The 22,280-nt window shown below is 45.6% G+C and overlaps 1 protein-coding gene across 1 annotated transcript in view; it reads right to left on the bottom strand.

Moving 5' to 3' along the window:
- Positions 1 to 2,814: 2,814 nt before the first annotated feature.
- LOC105488142 (NLR family pyrin domain containing 13) overlaps positions 2,815 to 22,280 on the bottom strand; it is a 51,867-nt gene continuing 32,401 nt past the window's right edge. The window contains exons 9-15 of the mRNA XM_071086815.1: positions 20,061 to 20,225; positions 18,815 to 18,976; positions 16,970 to 17,140; positions 13,746 to 13,916; positions 10,830 to 11,003; positions 7,487 to 7,657; positions 2,815 to 3,242 (exon numbers count right to left, since the gene is read on the bottom strand). Of these exons, the coding sequence (XP_070942916.1) occupies positions 3,122 to 3,242; positions 7,487 to 7,657; positions 10,830 to 11,003; positions 13,746 to 13,916; positions 16,970 to 17,140; positions 18,815 to 18,976; positions 20,061 to 20,225 (1,135 nt within the window). The 3' untranslated portion in view covers positions 2,815 to 3,121. The remainder of the gene's footprint in view (positions 3,243 to 7,486; positions 7,658 to 10,829; positions 11,004 to 13,745; positions 13,917 to 16,969; positions 17,141 to 18,814; positions 18,977 to 20,060; positions 20,226 to 22,280) is intronic.

A 22,280-nucleotide genomic window follows, 5' to 3' on the forward strand; every position in this document is an offset into this window, starting at 1 on the left:
CTATATATATATATATTATATATATATATATATATATAAAATATAATTATAGTACAGGTATATATTAATATATATTATATATATATAATATATATTATTTATATTATATAAATATATAAATAATATATATATAGTAGAGGTAAGTTCTCACTATGTTGCCCAAGCTGGTTATATATATAATATTATATATATACACATATTTTTAATTATCCAGGCATAGTGACTCATGCCTGTGGTCCCAGCTACTCAGGAGACCAGGGAAGGAGGATCACTTGAGCCTGGGAGGTTGAGGCTGTAGTGAGCCACGATCACACCACTACACTCTAGTCTGTGTGACACAGCAAAACACTGTCTGAAAAACGTTTTTTTAAATCACAAAAAAGAGGTACTGAGCTATAATAAGTCTAAGTTACAAGTAAAGAATCAATGACAGAATTGAAGGAGATAATTCACCTAAGAGCTGTTAATACATTGACAGGTGCTTACCACACTGAATATTTTATATGTGTTAATTCTTGCAAAATCTGAGGTTGATGTTATAAGATCCACAAGTAACTGCTACCAAGCTAAATATCTACCACTGTGGCTGCCCTCACCCTGGGAATCCTTTTCCACCCAAGTGTCCTCCATTCCTGAAATTGCATCTCTGTCTCTTCTTCAAACGATCTCCTGGGCTGTTTCAGCATCTACCACCTCTGTCTCTTATCACCTGCGCTATGCACCAAGCTTGACTCACCTCAGTCACACACTAGTCCTGGGCACATCTAGCCAAGCTTTTAACATTGCATGGTAGGCTGGGTGCGGCAGCTCACGCCTGTAATCTCAGCACTTTGGGAGGCCGAGTCGGGTGGATTACGAGGTCAGGAGTTCGAGACCAGCCTGGCCAACATGGTGAAACCCCATCTCTACTAAAAATACAAAAATTAGCCAGGACACGGTGGCATGCACCCGTAGTCCCAGCTACTTAGGCAGCTGAGGCAGGAGAATGGCTTGAACCTGGGAGGTGGAGGTTGCAGCGAGCCGAGATCGCACCATTGCACTCCAGCCTGGGTGACAGAGTGAGACTGTCTCCAAAAAAAAAAAAAAAAAAAGGCAAGGTGGTGGGTAAGTGAGGAAGTGAGTGTCGAAAAAGACAGCAAGCATGGTGGGTAAAAGGAGGAGTGGGAGGAAAGGTGAGTGAAGCTGGAGACATAAATAATCCTTCTACCTTCCTCATAAACAGAGGCTTGAAGTTAGACAATTGGTCACAAGCTAACTGGTCTGTCTTGGTTCATGGGCTTCATAATTTGGAGGCAGCCTAGAAAAACAAAGTTCAGCAGTCCAGGTACACTGGAATCCCTTCTATCTCATCTCTTCTCTTTTCCTGAACCACCAATTACCCATTCCAGACAGGCAAGACCTATTATGGACCCCCTGAGTCCTACAAAGTAACATTGGCCTGACTGTACAGTGGCTTTGAAATCATCTGACTACTGTAAAAAAAAATGTTGCTTTAAGATACTTTGATGTAACTGAATTCAAAGACAAACTTAGAAACTGTAGAATAACAAAAAAAATCCCTAAATACAAAATTTAGTAATTGAGTAGATTAAATATGATTGACTTATTGAGTATTGATTACTAAAAATTTAGTAATTGAGAATTTGTGGATCAAGCATTAAACAGAGGATATCCCTGTGTTTTGTTTTTTGAGATGAAGTCTCGCTCTGTCGCCAGGCTGGAGTGCAGTGGCACGGTCTCAGCTCACTGCAACCTCTGCCTCTTGGGTTCAAGCAATTCTCTTGCCTCAGCCTCCTGAGTAGCTGGGACTACAGGTGCCCGCCACCATGCCCAGCTAATTTTTGTGTTTTTAGTAGAGATGAGGTTTTACCATGTTGGCCAGGATGGTCTCGATCTCTTGACCTTGTTATCTGCCCACCACGGCCTCCCAAAATAGCTGAGATTACAGGCATGAACAACTGCACCCAGCCATCCCTGTTTTGTTTTGTGTTTTGTTTTTTCTCTGAGACAGTCTCGCTCTGTCACCAGGCTGGAGTGCAGTGGCACGATACCTGCTTATTGCAACCTCCACCTCCCGGGTTCAAGCAATTCCCCTGCTTCAACCTCCTGAGTAAGTGGGACTACAGGCACGTACCACCACACCTGGCTAATTTTTTTGTATTTTTTGTATTTTAGTAGAAATAGGGTTTTACCATGTTGGCCAGGATGGTCTCAATCTCCTGACCTCATGATCTGCCTGCCTTGGACTCAAAGTGCTGGGATTACAGGTGTGAGCCACTGCACCCAGCCCATCCGTTATTTTTAAAGAAACAATCACGAAATCTCTTGTCAGATTATCAGAAATAACATGGTTGGCCAGGTGTGGTAGCTCACGCCTGTAATCCCAGCACTTTGGGAGACCAAGGCTGGAGGATCGGTTGAACTCAGGAGTTTGAGAGCAGCCTGGGCAACATGGCAAAACCCCATCTCTACTTAAAAAAAAAAAAAAAAAAAAAAACATGGTGGCACACACCTGTAGTCCCAGCTACTCGGGAGGCTGAAGTGGCAGGATCTGTTGAGCCTGGGAGGCAGAGGTTGCAGTGAACCAAGATGGTGCCACTGCACTCCAGCCTGGGTGACAGAGTGAGACCCTGTCTCAAAAAAGAAAAATCAATGCAGAGTCTAATACTTCTTGGGGGAATCAATATAAGTGAAAATAAAAGCATATTAGGAGTTCTGGATGTCTATGTGACTTAATCCCAGTATAATCATTATGGAATTATAAATATATCGATCCTACTTCTCAATCCATGAGAATTAAGGCTTTGGGTTTTCCGGAGGTATTTTTATATCCTTTGCTTTATTGAATTCTCTCAGTACCTCCAAGACTTAAAAACATGATACCAAGGAGGACATAGTCAAGACTGAAGGCACAGCCAACTTATGACCAGACAATATTAGACTAGGATTCCAGACCTGGGTGTGTAATGAGCTGCCTCCCACAACCGTGACAAAACCTCCTGCAGGGAACAGCTCAATTGTCCCCACAAATGGTGACATCAGAGTGACACACAGGCCAGGATGTCCTGGTGGCGTTCCCCCAAGATCCGTGGTCAAGCCACGTGACATCCGATCCGTGGAATCACCACCACCACTTGTCTTCAAGGTCATTAAAATCCCAAGCACACTTGAGTTTCAGACAGAGCTCCTCCTGGGAGGGCTGCATCTCCTCTCTCACTATGCTCTGCAAGTCTTTTTGAATCCTGCAAAAAAAAAAAAAAAAAGAAGTAACTGAAGTTTAGAAGCAGTGAAGCACTTTAGAAGTAATGATTTTTTTTTAAAGGTTGAGGGGAAAATGTGCAGGTTTGTTACATGGGTCTATTGTTTGGTATATGAATGATCCCATCACCCAAGTGAATATTCACCTGACACGTAGTTTAACCCTTGCTTCCCTCCCACCCTCCTCCCTCTAGTGGTCCCCAGTGTCTACTGTTAACACTTTTTTTTTTTTTTTTTTGAGATGGAGTCTCACTCTGTCACCCAGGCTGGAGTGCAATGGCACGATCTTGGCTCACTGCACCCTCCACCTCCCAGATTCAAGCAATTCTCCTGCCTCAGTCTCCAGAGCAGCTGGGATCATAGGTGCCTGCCAGCACGCCCGGCTAATTTTTGTATTTTCAGTAAAGACTGGGTTTCACCATCATGTTGGCCAGGCTGGTGTCGAACTCCTGACCTCAGGTGATCCACCTGCCTCAGTCTCCCAAAGTGCTGGGATTACAGGTGTGAGCCACTGTGCTGGGCTACTGTCACCATCTTTAAATCCACATGTACTGATTGTTTAACTCAAACTTGTGAGAATATGTGGTATGTGGTTTTCTATTCCTGCATTAATTCACTTAGGCTAATGGCCCCTGGCTGCATCCATGTTGCCACAAAGGACATGGTTTCATTCCTTTTTAGGGCTGTGTAGTAGCCCATGGTGTATATGGACTACATGCTTGTGTGTGTTCCTCACGGCACTATTCACAGTAGCACTGACATTGAACCAGTCTAGGTGCTTATCAACAGCTGGCTGGAAGCAGTGAAGTACAGGCAGGGTGCGGTGTAAAGGGGCAAACTGACATAAAGCAACAAAGGTTTAGGCAAAAGTAATTGCCATTTTTGCCATTAACAGTAATGGCGGCCGGACACAGTGGCTCACACCTGTAATCCCAGTACTTTGGGAGGCTGAGGCAGGTGGATCACCTGAGGCCGGGAGTTCTAGACCAGCCTGACCAACATGGAGAAACCCTGTCTCTACTAAAAATACAAAATTAGCCGGGCATGGTGGAACACGTCAGTAATCCCAGCTACTCGGGAGGCTGAGGCAAGAGAATCGCTTGAACCCGGGGGGCAGAGGTTGCAGTGAGCAGAGATCGCGCCATTGCACTCCAGCCTGGGCAGCAAGAGCGAAACTGTCTCAAAAAAAAAAAAAAAAAAAAATGGCGAAAACCATGACTTTAAAACCACTGCATTCAAAGTAACAGCAAACAACACAATGACTTTGGCACCACCCTACAGAGAGACTAACAAATGAAGGTAACTTTTGTTTACCCTTTGATTGGGACCTCCCACCACCTGAGCCTAACCCACAGCTGTCAGGGAGAAGATCTGATGGCACAGGAACCCCTTTCCATAGAGAAAAGGCACAAGCACAAAGGCAGGGGATGAGAAAACCATGGTGCAGATGACACAAGGGACCTCGTGGGCAGGCCAGGGTAACTCAGGCCATTGTCACTGCGTATGAATAAATCCACGCACTTCTCAATCTGCATCTAGCAATTTTTGAAAAATAAAATCTGAGCATTCTACAAGAGGAGGTGAGGGTCTGGGCACCCAGTCAGAATTCCCTTCTGCACACATGCATGATAGACAGCAGAGAAGCTCCATCGTTAATGGTCGCTGTCCCAGAACCCTTTTTAAAATGTACCACTGAAGTGTGAAGTTGGCAACATCAAATCTTAAATCTAAAAGGTGCAGATTGTGACTCACTTCCAAAGGCAAGGTTCCTTGGCATCTGAGATGACTTCTGCTGAAATGTACCTAATAACTGTTAACTGCTTACCTTTCTCCATGCCCCCCAACTTTTTTGTTTTGAGACAGGGTCTTGCTCTGTTACCCAGGCTGGAATGCATGATCATAGCTCACTGCAGCCTTGAACTCCTGGGTTCAGGCAATCCTCCCACCTCAGCCTCCCAAGTTGCTGGGACCACAGCTAATACTTTTTAAATTTTTGTAGCGACAGGATCTCCCTATGTTGCCCACACTGGTCTTGAACTCCTGGCCTCAAGTGATCCTCCTGCCTTGGCCTCTCAAAGTGCTGGGATTACAGGCATGAGCAACTGCAGCCAGTCTGCTTACTTTTCTGATTTCCTTAGAATACTGGATGGGGTAGAGAGTATTCTAATTAAATGTTGTTCTTTCAGTGCCTCAAAGGGGCAACATAAAGCTTGGTGCAACCTCAGGGCCTTTGCACATGCTACTGAAACATCCGTAGTACATTCCACCCTTCATCTCTAGTCACCTCTCATGTTCCCTTCCTGATGTAGGGACTCCTCCTTCCAGCCTCCTTGGGACTCAGGATCAATGGCACCACCTCAGGCAAGCCCCTTGCTATTCTGGTCACCCTCCTGTCTCATCTCAACCCAGAGTTTCTTTCACAGCATTCGTGACAACAGAGATTGCTTTTATGTCTCAGACCTGTGATCTCCTGGAGGAGAACTCAAGACTTGTGAGGACAAGGCTCATGTTCATTTGTCTGTCTACCATGCCATGGTGCTTGGCCCAGAGTCGGTATTGAAAAAGAAGCCACGAGTTAACGGCTGTGGAGTGAAATGTAGAATAGGTACAAGAATGATAAAAACGAGCAGGCTCTCAAAATACCCAAAACTCTCCAGGACTGTACCATCCAGTATGAAGATCATTAGCCCCAAGTGGCTGTTAAGATTTAATTATTAGGTTGATGCAAAAGTCATTGCCCTTTTTGCCATTAAAAGTGATGGCAAAAACCATTAGTTTAAAACCACTGCATTAACAGTAATAGCAAACACCACAATTACATTGCACCAACCTAATAAAACTAAACATTTAAATTTATGTTAAAGAAAACAGGCCGCTAGCCAGGAGCCATGGCTCACACCTATAATCCCAGCACTTTGGGAGGCTAAGGCAGGTGGATCACCTAAGGTCAGGAGTTCGAGACCAGCCTGGCCAACATGGTGAAACCCTGTCTCTACTAAAAATACAAGAACAACAATAATAAATTAGCCAAGTGTGATGGCATGCGCCTGTAGTCCCAGCTACTGGGGAGGCTGAGGCAGGAGAACTGCTTAAACCAGAAGGAGAAGGTTGTAGTGAGCTGAGATCATATTACTGCATTCCAGCCTGGGTGACAGAGTGAGACTCCATCTCAAAAACAAAAACAAAAACAAAAATAGTCTGGGCACAGTGACTCACACCTGTAACCCCAGCACTTTGGGAGGCCAAGGCACGTGGATCACCTCAGGTCAGGAGTTCAAGACCAGCCTGGCCAACAAGGCAAAACCCTGTCTCTACAAAAATACAAAAATTAGTTGGTCATGGGGTCGGGCACGTGTAACCCCAGCTACTTGGGAGGATGAGGCAGGAAAATTGCTTAAATCGGGGAGGTGGAGGTTACAGTGAGTCAAGATGACACCACTGCACTCTAGCCTGGGTGACACAGTGAGACACTATCTCAAAAAAGGAGAAAGAAAAAAAGAAAACTACAGTTCCCAGTCACACTAACCATGTTTCAAGTTCCCAATGATGAGATGCCGCTAGTGGCTACGTGGCAGGTGCACAGCAGGGAGAGAGATCATTCCCACCCTTACTGGAAGTTCCATTGGCCAGCACTGCCCGAGGAAGCTGACTGCAATGGAAACCTGACGCATGCTCTAGAAGCCTAATCAATCTAGCCTTGTCCCTGTAGGTTCTTCCCCGAGGAAGCTGAGTGCAATGGAAACCTGACGCGTGCTCTAGAAGCCTAGTCAATCTAGCCTTGTCCCTGTAGGTTCTTCCCCGAGGAAGCTGAGTGCAATGGAAACCTGACGCATGCTCTAGAAGCCTAATCAATCTAGCCTTGTCCCTGTAGGTTCTTCCCCGAGGAAGCTGAGTGCAATGGAAACCTGACGCACGCTCTAGAAGCCTAATCAATCTAGCCTTGTCCCTGTAGGTTCTTCCCCGAGGAAGCTGAGTGCAATGGAAACCTGATGCGTGCTCTAGAAGCCTAATCAATCTAGCCTTGTCCCTGTAGGTTCTTCCCCGAGGAAGCTGAGTGCAATGGAAACCTGATGCGTGCTCTAGAAGCCTAATCAATCTAGCCTTGTCCCTGTAGGTTCTTCCCCGAGGAAGCTGAGTGCAATGGAAACCTGACGCGTGCTCTAGAAGCCTAGTCAATCTAGCCTTGTCCCTGTAGGTTCTCGCCCGTGGAAAAGTCAGCGGGGATTACCCGAGTTTCTGCAGCCTGCATGTCGACTTTCTCAAAGCCTTACATAGCATCTTGACACCATCATGATCCAATTCGTTGCCTAGAAGATTCAGATTGACCAGGCTCTTACTGCTGCTGAGAACCGAGGAGAGATGCTGGCAGCAAGCAGTTGTCACATTGCATTTTGCCAACCTAGGGGCGGGCGGGAAGAAAGCATAACAGATAATCCTCTGAGACTGGAAAGTTAGTAAAAAGATATCACATCTACAGAAAAACTATTACTAAAACAGACTGCTTAAGAGTGGAGCACTTGCCCCCGTGCGGTGGCTCATGCCTGTAATCCCAGCACTTTGGGAGGCTGAGGTGGGTGGATCACGAGATCAAGAGATCGAGACCATCCTGGCCAACATGGTGAAATCCCCTATTAAAAATACAAAAATTAGCCAGGTGTGTTGGCACGTATCTGTAGTTCCAGCTACTCAGGACGCTGAGGCAGGAGAATTGCTTGAACCCAGGAGGCAGAGGTTGCAGTGAGCTGAGATCACACCACTGCACTTCAGCCTGGTGACAGCAAGATTCTTATTTATTTATTTATTTATTTATTTATTTTTAAATTTATTTATTATTATTATACTTTAAGTTGTAGGGTACATGTGCATAACGTGCAGGTTTGTTACATATGTATACTTGTGCCATGTTGGTGTGCTGCACCCATCAACTCGTCATTTACATCAGGTATAACTCCCAGTGCAATCCCTCCCCCCTCCCCCCTCCCCCCTCCCCATGATAGGCCCCTGTGTGTGATGTTCCCCTTCCCGAGTCCAAGTGATCTCATTGTTCAGTTCCCACCTATGAGTGAGAACATGCGGTGTTTGGTTTTCTGTTCTTGTGATAGTTTGCTAAGAATGATGGTTTCCAGCTGCATCCATGTCCCTACAAAGGACGCAAACTCATCCTTTTTGATGGCTGCATAGTATTCCATGGTGTATATGTGCCACATTTTCTTAATCCAGTCTGTCACTGATGGACATTTGGGTTGATTCCAAGTCTTTGCTATTGTGAATAGGACAGCAAGATTCTGTCTTAAAAAAAAAAAAAAAAGGGCTGGGCACAGTGACTCACACCTGTAATCCCAGCACTTTGGGAGGCTGAGGTGGGTGGATCACGAGGTCAGGAGTTCAGCACCAGCCTGGACAAGATGGTGAAACCCTGTCTCTACTACAAAAAAATACAAAAATTAGCTGGGTGTGGTAGTGTGAGCCTGTAATCCAATCCCAGCTGCTCGGGAGGCTGAGGCAGAGAATTGCTTGAGCCCGGGAGGCTGAAGTTGCAGTGAGCCAAGATTGCACCACTGCACTCCAGCCTGGGCAACAGAGTGAGACTCCCTCTCACAAAAAAAAAAGGAAAAAAAAGAGTGGAGTACTTATTCCATGCTGGGCACCTTTTAAATACTGACACGTAACTCATCTAACCCATCCATCAATCCTATCAAAGGCAGATACTATTTTAAACTGTATTTGATGGAGGGGGAAACAAAAATTTAACCTGGCAGAATGTGAAACAAACCATTTTAGTATACAATGGATATGAGTTTATTAGATCTCTGAAAGAACTGAAATAGCACTATTATTCCTGATTTCCACTTTTTTTCCATCTTATTTCTAAATTCAACAATACAAAATTTGAACATATGGTTGGCTAGCTACTAGAAACACAAAGACAAAAGTGAGAAAGTACATTAGATCAGTTTAACGCATCAGGAATCTCCACCTGAGTTCATAAATAACTATGACATGCTGGCCAGGCACCGTGGCTCATGTCAGTAATTTCAACACTTTGAGAGACTGAGGCGGGCAGACCACTTGAGCTCAGGAGTTTGAGACCAGCCTGGGCAACATGGTGAAACCTCATCTCTATAACAGAAAAAAAATAGGCGAGTGTGGTAGCATACACCTGTTGTCCCAGCTACTCAGGAGGCTGAGGTGAAAAGATTGCTTGAGCCCAGGAGGCAGAGGTTACACAGAGCTGAGATCGCACCACTGCACTCCAGCCTGGGTGAGAATGAGACCCCATCTTTAAACAAACAAACAAACAAACAAACAAAGCCCTTCTTTTAGAAAGAAAAAGGTCAGAATGAGTCTCTCTCTTAAGGAAATAGTTCAGTAAGTTGCTTCATTAACTGATTCTTTTTAAGACGAACTTGGTTCAGAATGCATTTATGCCAAACTGTCTTAAATTTGGCACTGCAGATACCATTAACCTATTCATGTCCCTTTCAGGCCTATGAGAGAACAGGTCTAGTTTATGCTTAAACCAATGATTATTTGTGGTGTCTATAGAGTAGATTTAACAATCTCTGAACAGAGGTTTGAGGTGGCTGGTAAACCCCGGCAACGCTGGAGGTGGTTTACAGTTTGAGTCGGTTCATTTGATACTAACAAATCCTGAAGAACACCTTTTCGGAAAACATCACTGAGCTCTTGGATTAGCGAGCCCTGGAGCCGTTCCCTACCGGAGAAATGGCTGTCATTTAAGCCACATTTAGCAAAAACTCCTATGTTTCAGAGCAACTCATCTGAGTGTGCTGAGTCTACGTTGCATGACGGTTAACAACCGTGAAGTGGAGATTCACAGTGCGGAGAGCAGGCTGCACCCACCCACCAGCACCTGGCGCCCACCGTGGACGGATTGGGAGGAATAATACTTGCAGTGTACAGAGGATAGTGGTAACAAGAGTGAAACACTTCTCTAAACGAGAAAAACTTCAAGCTTATCATGTAGCAGGAGAGATTTTTTTGTTTGTTTATTTTTTGAGATGGAGTTTAGCTCTTGTCCCTCAGGCTGGAGTGCAATGGTGCCATCTCAGCTCCCCGCAACCTCCACCTCCTGGGTTCAAGCGATTCTCCTGCCTCAGCCTCCTGAGTAGCTGGGATTACAGGTGCCCACACCTCTATACCTGGCTCATTTTTGTATTTTTTAGTAGAGATGGGGTTTCCCCATGTTGGCCAGGCTGGTCTTGAACGCCTGACCTCAAGTGATCCACCCACCTCAACCTCATCATATGCTGGGATTACAGGCATGAGCCACTGCTCCCAGCTAATTTGTGTATTTTTAGTAGAGATGGGGTTTCCCCATGTTGGCCAGGCTGTTCTTGAACACCTGACCTCAGGTGATCTGCCCACCTTGGCCTCCCAAAGTGCTGGGATTACAGGCGTGAGCCACAGCGCCTGGCCGAGATTTATTAGAGAAGGACTTGTCCTTCCTTTGCCTCACTTTCTAACCCCTGATGGGATCCTGTCATTTTATTTCCGTACTCGCAAAAGTAGAGAAGAGAGACTCTGCGAGGAGAACAGCATCAACTCACCCAAGTGTGTGCAACGCACGATGTGAAGAAGGTTTCAGAGCCTCACACAGTAGCTTCACTCCATCATCCTGAAGATCATTTTGTCCCAAATCCAAGATTTTCACGTTATGATTATGCTTGAGGGCATTAGCCAGCTCTCGACAGCCCTCTCTTGTGAAAGAACAACCTGACAAACTGCAAAATAGAAATGTACAAAAGGGGGGAAAGTAATGGTGTCCCGAAACTGTGCTGTGTTTACGCCTGCCCATCTCACGTCCAAGGAGAGGAGACACCCTGAAGCCAGACTTCTGTCCCAAGCCTCAAATGAGGAGGGTGCTGAGTCAGGAGGGCCGAGACACCTCCAAGAGCTCTATTTACCTGAGATAGAAAGAAAGCAGAGGGTACAGCAGTCCAGCCCTTTCCCACCCATGCCCCCCGCAGGTACATGAGTGTGAAGGGCCTCTCTGTGGTGGTTACCCCCCAGCACCCAGAGTTGGCTTGGTTATCACAGTGCACCATTCTCAGCCCTCGAGCTCAACAGTTGAGCTGAAGATACCAGGAATCTCCTATAATGGCAGGTCTGAATTTCCCAGAATAAATTACTATACCATAATAAGTTCAAGACAGTTAATCAAGGTGACTATTTGGAGAAAATGTAGGATGAGGTGGGGAGGGATGAGAGAGGAGGGACAAGGAAAAGACAGGAGGAGAGAGGAATATTGGAAGGCTGATACCCTTATGCAGAGAAGGCGCATGGCAATCTAAAATCCTTAAATCCCCTCTCCCCTGCAAAAAAAGGTTTGGCCGGGTGTGGTGGCTCATGCCTGTAATCCCAGCACTTTGGGAGGCCAAGACAGGTGGATCACAAGGTCAGGAGATCGAGACCAGCCTGCCCAACATGGTGAAACCCCGTCTCTACTAAAAATACAAAAATTATCCAGGCATGGTGGTGGGTGCCTGTAATCCCAGCTACTTGGGAGGCTGAGGCAGGAGAATCACTTAAATCCGGGAGGCAGAGGTTGCAGTGAGCCAAGATTGTGCTACTGCACTCCAGCCTGGGCAACAGAGCGAGAGTCCGTCTCAAAACAATAAATAAATAAATAAAAATAGAAACAGTTTTGACTATGTGAACAATGTCCAGTGGCTAAACCCTCAAAGGCCAAGTGTAAGAGAACTGCCAGCCTGATAAATGATACATGCAAATCAAAGACAGTCAGGTCTCCCTAGAGTTTACACATGGTGGTCAAAGGGTACAAAAATCTCAGCAGGAATATAATTTTTTTTGAGATCTATTGCATGTCATGGCGAATGTACTTAATAGAACATTGTACCTTTCAAAATTGCTAACATAATTTCAAATATTTTCACCACAAAAACGCATTTGAGGTGATGGACACGTTAACTAACTTTATTCCACTTTATATTCATAATCTTAACACTTTGCACACCCAAAACATATACAGATAGTAAATTTACAATAAAAAAATTAAGCTTTTAAAAACAAGAAAGAATTCCCTACAAGTGAGTAGGGAAAAAACAAAATGCAACTGGTAAAAAAAAAAAAAAAAAAAAAGTTTTTATCAGTGGTTGTCAGCATTTGAAAACATACTCAATTTCATTCTTATAAATGTGTTTATCACCCACGGGATGGGCCTCAAAATCATCTTAGAGGGAGAAATTAGTTCAACCATTGTGGAAGACAGTGTGGTGATTCTTCAATCTAGAACCAGAAATCCCATTTGACCCAGCAATCCCATTACTGAGTGTTGGTGAAGCTTTAATGAAAGGAGATAGGTCATAAATCAGTAATTGTTGAAGTTTGAGCATGGATTGGAGTATATGCTCTTCTCTCTACTCTTGCTTAAGTTTCAAATTCCCCTGGAAGAATAAAAAATCCATTGACCGGCCAGGTGCGGTGGCTCACGTCTTGATACCTGCTAGATCACACATAACCAGCACCCAGTAAATACCCTGGGCAGAGGGTCTCCAATGGGCTGCCCTGGTAGACTGCACTTGGCATGACTGCCACAGCTGGTGGCTGGAGGAGTTGTGTGTCTTGTGTGATGTTGGAAATAAAGTTTGGAGTCTTAAAGAAAATGAGCACTCAGACCAAGGAGTTCTCAGCAAAGCAAATTTACTTCTGCCCAGAGGGATCCTTCTCTTTGGTCAGTGGCCCCGAGAGTGCATAGAACAAAAGAAAATCAAAGTTTTTATCCCTGATGCAAATCCTGACCCCGTGCCCTTTCCCCATTGGCTGGGGTCGAACTGCACAATCTAAACTAGACCTGATTGGCTAAACATCTGAACTTTCTCTTAGATAATGTGGGCCCGTAAGGGAGAAAGGGGAGAAGGCGAAGAAGTCTTCTGCGATGATGAGCTAGAAAGCCAGTTTTCTTCCCAAATAAGGAAAGGAATGTGAGCTAACACTGAGAAGCCGCTGGAGCCTGGACATGTAAAGGCAGAAAAAGAAAAGGGAAGGGGAGGGGCACTGTGGATTAAAGAATAGAGGATTGATCAGGCTATTTGAAGAGAAACCTTGTCATATCCCACATGTAACTACATGGGGAAGAGGACTCTTGGGAGCTTATGTCTGGTTTCCTCTGGACTCTGTCCCAAGTCCCTTTCTCTTTGCTGATTTGCCTTGTGTCCTTTCACCCTGATGAAGTGTAGCGGTGAATACAACTCCGGGCTGAGTCCCCAGTCCTCCCATTGAAACATCAAACCTGGGGGCTGGTCTCAAGGTCCCCCAGACACATACACATTCACAGTCATCCCACTTTCCCCGTCCCACACCCCCAACAAAACCAGAAGCTCCTCTATGGCAAAGAGCTTGTCCACACCTCACTCAAACCCCATCAGGAACTCAGGCATGGGTGCTTCAATTCCCCCCATTGCTCTCTTCCATCCACTCACTGAGAGGGAGCCAAGAAAACTTACTTCAGGCTCTGCAGGTTACAATCCGGGCGACCCAAGGCCTCACACAGGAACTTGACTCCCTCGTCTCCCAGGTGGTTCTTGCTCAGATTTAGGTGTGCCAGGCTCCTGTTCTGCAGGAGAGCATCTGACAAGTACCTGCAACTGGGTGCTCCCAGCTGGCAAAACCAGAGCCTGCAGGGTGAGAGCCACAGAGACAGATGCTCAGGGAAGCAGCCCAGATGGAGGCTCCCGGGGCAGAGCCTCAGGCCGCCTCCGAGTCTACACATGCAGCAGCTCCCTGGACCACGTGGCCTTTCTTTTCCGCTGGACACCAACCCAGTCTATGCTAGTACCTTGCGTATCATAACCCTCCCTCGGTCCAGATTTCTACAGTGGGCACATCAAGTCTGTGCTTCTCATTAGTGATTGGTTTAGGAAAAAATAGAGAAAAAAACTTTTTTTTTTTTTTTTTTTTTGAGATGGAGTCTTGCTCTGTCGCCCAGGCTGGAGTGCAGTGGCCGGATCTCAGCTCACTGCAAGCTCCGCCTCCCGGGTTCACGCCATTCTCCTGCCTCAGCCTCCCAAGTAGCTGGGACTACAGGCGCCCGCCACCTCGCCCGGCTAGTTTTTTGTACTTTTTAGTAGAGACGGGGTTTCACCGTATTAACCAGGATGGTCTCGATCTCCTGACCTCGTGATCCGCCCGTCTCGGCCTCCCAAAGTGCTGGGATTACAGGCTTGAGCCACTGCGCCCGGCGAGAAAAAAACTTTCAAGGCTCCAAGGTTCTGGAGCCAGTTGGGCACGGGTCCAAATGGGCTTGTCTGTCAGCAGCTGGGAGACCCTCGACAAGCTCCTGCACTCTTTTCAGCCTTCATTGCCTTCCGAAGTGCAGTAGGATGGTCTAGGAGAGAGCTGCCAGTGAGCCCATGAGCAGTGCATGTGCTTGGGATGGCACTTGGCAAACAGGTAGTGTGCAGGTTGTAGAAGATTATTATGTCACTAATAGAGATGGCATATGTTAGATATGTATGTATTGCATATGTTTGTGTTAACATGTAAGTTTTATGAAAATATATGTAGTTATATACTATCATATATTAATTATTAACTATTACATATATAATACACATATTACATAATACATATATCACTAAAATATATATTGAAATATATGTTACAATTATACATGTATATACATATAATTACAATTATATTACAAATTATAATTTAATAATTTGTTATATATAACTATATTATAATTAGTTGTAATTATATAATTACAATTATAATTGGTTAAAATTACAACATGTAATTATGTGTGTATGATCATGTTACAATGGGTAGAATTAACACAATTATAATTATACTAATTATTATTAGGGTTATACTTATATTAGGGTTTAATACTCATTATAATTAGTTATAATGGTGTTACAATTCTACGCATTGTATTATCATACACATAATTACACACATGTATGATTAACTCACATTATACGTATGAATCACCTATTGATATTCCTGTTCTTGCAGACTCAGTGCTCAGTGGGCACTGGCCCTTTGCTACTTTGCCAGTTCAGAGTCCATGGTTCTCCAGGATCATGAATTTGGTGACACCTAAAGGCCCTTGGCCTTTCTGTTTTTTATACTCAGTCTTAGGAAGTTGTCCAGTCTCTGGAGAACCCAGCTTTCCCTCTATTCCACACCTGCACCACAGCAGCACAATGCAGCTAGAGAAAGGAGATCTAAAGAATCTCACTATGTGTCCACCACTGTATGGGGTCTCTCATCCTGGCACAGCAATCCTCTGGTACCATCTCACAGTCCTGCCTACAACTGCTCATGTAACATCTCTGCGTGGTTATTCGATAGGCATCTCAAGCTCCTATATCCCCAACCCAAACTCTTTTCACCCAGACCCAGCTCTGCCTGCAATCTTCCCCGTGTTGGAGAATGGTCCCACCCTTTACCTAGCTGCCAACCTCACCCTTTGGGAGGTGTTCTTAGTACCCTGCCTCCTCAACCACCTTGAATCCATCAGCAAACTCCATTGGTTCTACCTTCCCATCTATCCTGAAATCCTGTAACCTCCCCACAGGCCACTCTCTCCTGGTCGATAGGAGCCCCATCTCTTGCTCATACTGGTCTTTTTGTCCAGACTGTAGTCTACCTGTCAACAGCAGCCTGCACGACCTTTCAAAGTAGGTCAGATTACGGTCATGTCCCACTTCCAATCCAAGGATGACTTTCTATCTCACCCCAGACAAAACAGATTCCTACACAACCCAGCATGTCCCAGGCACCTCCATCTCCTCCCACTATCACCCTCACTCACTTTACTCCAGCCATGCTAGCTTCCTCATTGTTCTTCCAACATACTGTGCTCATTCCAACCTCACGCCTTTTTTGAGACGGAGTCTCACTGTCATCCAGGCTGGAGTGCAGTGGTACGATCTCTGCTCACTGCAACCTCCAGCTCCTGGGTTCAAGCAATTCTCCTTCCTCAGCCTCCTCAGAAGCTGGGAATACAGGCACATGCCACACACCCGGCTAATTTTTTTTGTGTATTTTTAGTAGGGATGGGGTTTCACCATGTTGGTCAGGCTGGTCTTGAACTCCTGACCCCATGATCTGCCTGCCTCAGCCTCCCAAAGTGCTGGGATTACAGGCACAAGCCACTGTGCCCGGCCCAACCTCAGGCCTTTCACTCTGCTGTTTCTTCTCTGCATACTGCTGCCTCCCCTTGCTTCATCTGAGTCTCTAATTTTAGTATCACCTCTTCAAATAGGTTGGTGAGAGAAGACCCTGCTGGGAAATCAACCCCATCCCCGTCATTCTATTCTCGTTCTGCTTTGTTTTTCTTCATATCTATTGTTTTGTTTTTATATGTCACTCTTAAAACTGTATCTTCCACCTATGGGCAGGAAGTAAATGTCATATCTACCACCCCAGCCTTGAGTCCTTGTTCTCTCTCTGCTAAGAGCTCACATATGGGTTGACCAAAAAATTCATTATTTCCTGGGGTCCTTGTGGAAATTAATTTTCTTGGCATAAACTCCAGAGATGGAATCAACAGATCTAGGATGCTAGTCGGAATCTGTTTTACAGCAATTCCTGGCACACAGTAATTACTCAGTGAATGTTACTTTTTAATAATGTAAATAGATAGCAGATGAAGAAACCATTATTCTTGGTATCTGTGCCCATAGAGTCATTTCTAGAAACGGAACCAGGGAAAACTTACTCCAGTCTCTCTAAGGCACACTTGGGGTGAGTCAGGGCCGCACACAACAGCTTGATGCCGTCATCTTGGAGCTGATTAAATCCCAGGCACAATCGAGTTATGTGTTGGATGCTGGTGAGAAACAAGGCCAGGTCCTGACAGCTGGCCGCCGACAGGCTACATTTCTCCAGGCTGTGGAAGTTGCGGGTACAAGGTGAGCCTCAGCCATGATGCCCAGGTTCCTCTACTTTTCTCTCTCAACCCCTTAACCCCCGAGACCCAAACACTATGGGAAGATTAAATTGGAGAAAGAACAAAAGCTTAAAGGAGAAAAAGGGCCAGGTGCAGTGGCTCACGCCTGTAATCCCAGCAGTTTGGGAGGCCAAGGCGGGCGGATCACTTGAGGTCAAGAGTTCGAGAAGAGCCTGGCCAACATGGTGAAACCTCATCTCTGCTTAAAAAAAAAAAAAAAAAAAAAGGCTGGGCATGGTGGCGGGCACCTGTAGTCCCAGCTACTCAGAAAGGCTGAGGCAGGAGAACTGCTTGAACCCAAGAGGCGGAGGTTGCGGTGAGCCAAGATTGCACCACTGCACTCCAGTCTGGGTGACAGAGGGAGACTCCATCTCAAAAAAAAAAAAAAAAAAACCAAAACAAAACAGTGAGTCAAGGTAGGATTTTCTCAGCCCTGCAGAGGTGTGGGCTGGATCACACTTAGCTGCAGAATGACAGCACCACCCTGTACATTACAGGACATCAGTAATAACCAGCCTTTACCCACCAGGTGTTACCCACTAGTAGCATCCCCCGCACCATCGGGACAACCAAATACGTTGTCCACGCATTGCCAAATATCCCCTGGGGGAAAAAAATCAAATCATCCCCAGTTTCAACTAATTTAACAGAATTCAGTTGAAAACCCCTAGATCTGGGGAGGATCAAAGAAGCCTAAGGAGATCATGCAAGGAAAGGCTGCCGGGTGAGACAGCCATGATCAAAGTGAGGGGAAACCTGGCTGGAACTGAGACCTAAGGTGGTGGGAAGAAAGAAGAGGCCAGGTGCGGTGGCTCACGCCTGGAATCCCAGCACCTTGGGAGGCCAAGGCGGGGGGATCACTTGAGGTCAGGAGTTGGAGACCAGCCTGGTCAACATGGTAAAACCCCATCTGTACTAAAATTACAAAAATTAGCTAGGGATGGTGGTGTGTTCCTGTAATTCCAGTTATTCTGGAGGCTGAGGTGGGAGAATCGCTTGAACCCAGGAGGTGGAGGTTGCAGTGAGCTGAGATTGTGCCACTATACTCCAGCCTGGGTGACAGAGTGAGACTCCATCTCAAAAAAAAAAAAAAAGAAAAAGAAAAAAAAAAAAGGATAGACGACCGACCGACAGACAGACAGACAGAGAGACAGACAAACAAACAGAGACAGAAATAGAGACAGAGAGACAGAGACAGACAGAGATATAGAGATAGAGAGATAGAGATATAGAGATAGAGAGATAAAGAGAGAGAGAGGAATAGAGATAGAAAGAGAGAAAAAGGATAGAGATAGAGAGAAAGATAGAAAGAGACACAAAGATAGAAACATAGAAACATAGAAACATAGATACATAGAAACATAGAAAGAGATAGAGATAGAAATAGAGATAGAAAGAAAAAGAGATAGAAAAAGAACGAACGAAAAAGAAAGAGAGAAAGAAAGAAAGAAAGAAAGAAAGAAAGAAAGAAAGAAAGAAAGAAAGAAAATAAGTATGTCAATGTGACAAGACAGTAGGGGGATCCCTGAGGTTCCCCAAAACATGCCCACTGCCACCCCCGCTGTGCCACCCCAACTTGCAAGGAAGATGCTTTGAGAAGGCCGCAAGACTTACGACAGCTGCTTGAGGGGACACGTTGGTAGCGTGGAGGACTCCCTCAGGCTTTTCACATCAGAGAGATCATTGTCCCCCAGGCTGAGGAAGCTGAGACTCGTGTTCTCAGTGAGTTTGAGAAAGAGCTGACAAGTCTGGTGGGTCAGGCCACAGGACTCCAACCTATCACAGAGACCCCGAGACAAACCGTTACTCTCCGAAAGAGTGATCTGCGTTTACAGAGCCCCCTGCTCCATGAATGAAAGCTGACTTTCTCCCTCGTCCTCTCCCTTTCAGAGGTTGGATGGCCTGCATGTCAACGCTACTCAGTTTGGTCCACGATCCAGCAAGGGCAGCATGACATGTAGCCTGTTAGAAGTGCTTATTCTCAGGTCCCACCCCAAATGTGCGGGATCTCTGCAGTTGAGTTCCTGGAATCTGCTTTTTTTTTTTTTTTTTGAGCTGGAATCTTGCTCTGTTACCCAGGCTGGAGTACAGTGACATAATCTCGGCTCACTGCAACCTCTGCCTCCCAGGTTCAATCGATTCTCCTGCCTCAGCCTCCTGAGTAGCTGGGATTACAGGTGCATGCCACCATGCCCTACTGTTTATATTTTTTAGTAGAGATGGGTTTCACCATGTTGGTCAGGCTGATCTTGAACTCCTGACCTTGTGATCTGCCCACCTGGGCCTCCCAAAGTTCTGAGATTACAGGCATGAGCCACCGCGCCTGGCCTGGAATCTGTATTTTAAAACACCCGCTAGGTGGGGCCAGGCACAGTGACTCATGCCTGTAATCCCAGCACTCAAGAGGCCGAGACAGGCAGATCGCTCGAGTCCAGGAGTTCAAGACCAGTCTGGACAACATGGCAAAACCCCATCTCTACAAAAAGTAGAAAAATTCACTGGGTGTGATGGCACACACCTGTGGTCCCAGCCACTCAGGGGCTGCGGTGGAAGGACTGCTTGAGCCAAGGAGGCAGTGGTTGCAGCAAGCGGAGATTGCATCACTACATTCCAGTGTGGGCAACAGAGTGAGACCCTGTCTCAAAAACAAAACAAAATAAGAAATAACCTCCCCCAATGTGAGGCTGATACACATTAAAATTTGAGAACCACTGCTTCACACATAGGAACATTTTCCTTTGCTCATTTCTCTGTCTCCTTTTGCTAAAATGCTGAGTGCTGTCAGCCCTCCCAATGGATCGTGGAAGCGAGGGGTAGTCTTGCAACCCCCCTTGACAGATCTAGGGAGCCAGAGACTTACCACAGATACTTGAGGTTACAAGCTGAATGTTTTAAAGCTTTAAGAATCAGGGGGACAGTCGCTCCCAGCTTGTTAGAGCTGAAGTTCAGATGGGTCAGCTTGCTGTTACCCTGAAGGACAAGAATGAGGTCCTGCAGAACCCACTCAGGAGTTACCGATTTGCACCTGAGGAAGGGACATGGAAAGCTGGATTGGGGGAGAAGACTGGTTTCCAGGATCCCGTCTGCCTCCTCACCCTGCCTTCTACCACACGCACTGCCAAGGTTATACAGGGTACACAAGGCATCTAAAACAAGGGCTGAACCATGGTACTGGACCTTGAAAATGAAAACTAACATACTCCCCTCAAAAATCAGTAAACTCAGTTGCATGTACGAAGTGAGGAGTCCCTCCCTCCCTCTCCACCTCTCCTAGAGATCTGCCATGAAGAGGTCCTGGGGCCACCTACTCTTCTAGGAGTAGGTGTATTGTATGTGTGACCCCCCGCTACACACATACAATCCAACCTAGAAAGAAAAACTCAAGCCCAGCAAGAATAACTCTCTTGCATTTTCTTGAACTTCTTTCTCCTTATCTTGAGAAAGAAATAAGACCAAAATTTTAATATTAAAAGAAAAATTTAAAAAGAAGACTGCCCAATCCCATTACTGGGTATATGCCCAAAGGAACATAAATTGTTCTATTATAAAGACACATGCACATGTATGTTCACTGCAGCACTATTCACAATTGCAAAGACAGGAGATCAACCTAAACGCTCATCAATGATGGACTAAAGAAGAAAATGTACCTATACACCATGGAATACTATGCAGTCATAAAAAAGAACGAGATCATGTCCTTTCTGAGAACATGGATGGAGCTGGAGGCCATCATCCTTAGGAAGCTAATGCAGGAACAGAAAACCAAATACTAGATGTCCTCACTTATAAGTGGGAGCTAAACGATGAGAACACATGGACACAGAGAGGAACACTGGGGCCTGTTGGAAGGTGAAGAGTGGGAAAAGGCAGAGGATCGGGAAAAATAATTAATGCGTACTGGGATTAATATCTGGGTGATGAAATAATCTGTACAACAAACCCCATGACACACATTTACCTGTGTAACAAACATAAAGTTGTACCCATGAACTTAAATGTATTTTTTTTTTTTTTTGAGACGGAGTCTGGCTATGTCGCCCAGGCTGGAGTGCAGTGGTCAGATCTCAGCTCACTGCAAGCTCCGCCTCCCGAGTTTATGCCATTCTCCTGCCTCAGCCTCCTGAGTAGCTGGGACTACAGGCGCCCGCCACCACGCCCAGCTAGTTTTTTGTATTTTTTTTTTTTTTTTTTTCAGTAGAGACGGGGTTTCACCGTGTTAGCCAGGATGGTCTCGATCTCCTGACCTCGTGATTCGCCCGTCTCGGCCTCCCAAAGTGCTGGGATTACAGGCTTGAGCCACTGCGCCCGGCCAACTTAAATCTATTTTTTAAAAATAAATGAAGGCCACAGCCCCTATTCCTGCCTCTCATGAATTTGGTCCAGCTCACTCAGTACCACTGAGGTTTGAGGAAAATTCTGATCAAACCTTTCACTCTTAACTGGTTGAATCGATGCACGCATCTAGGCTTTAGACCTGGAAAAATAAGACCTAATGGTGGGCAAAAACCAAGGTAGAATTCCTTGGCCTAGATGCCAGATCATTCAGACAAATCCCACCTCAGATTCAACGCTATGCATTTCTCTATAGTTTTCCCCCCTTAATTGTTATGCAAGGTCCACCTCCATTTGCTAATTTCTTCCTATTTTCAAGCCAGATCTGAGACCCTGTCATTCATTCCTCCTTGGATCATATTAGCAGGGGACCAATATTCTTCCGTCCATAGCTGTCCTCCAGCTCTGGAGAGGACACTCCCCCTGCTCACCTTTATTTTAAAAGGTTCTGTTTTTAATTCACATACTTTTTCCCTTTTCTGCAGCTCATCTTTCTCCATAATTCATCCCAGGACAAGCCTAGAAAACCCTGGTGTTGCCTTCAAGAGGAAGGACATATACATCAAATGCAGCAGTATGCTGATAAATGTTACCCCTGGATCTCCAGGGGAAAAAAAAAAAAAAAGTCCTAATTTATAGCTTTGCCAATTTCTGTGGTGCAAATTCTCCAAGCCTGTCATGGCCAATTTCGAACTGCCCACTTGCTGTCACTAAACAGAGTTACAAAGACAGGTACACACACAAG

This window comes from Macaca nemestrina, chromosome 20 (assembly GCF_043159975.1).
Source record: "Macaca nemestrina isolate mMacNem1 chromosome 20, mMacNem.hap1, whole genome shotgun sequence".
NCBI lineage: Eukaryota > Metazoa > Chordata > Mammalia > Primates > Cercopithecidae > Macaca > Macaca nemestrina.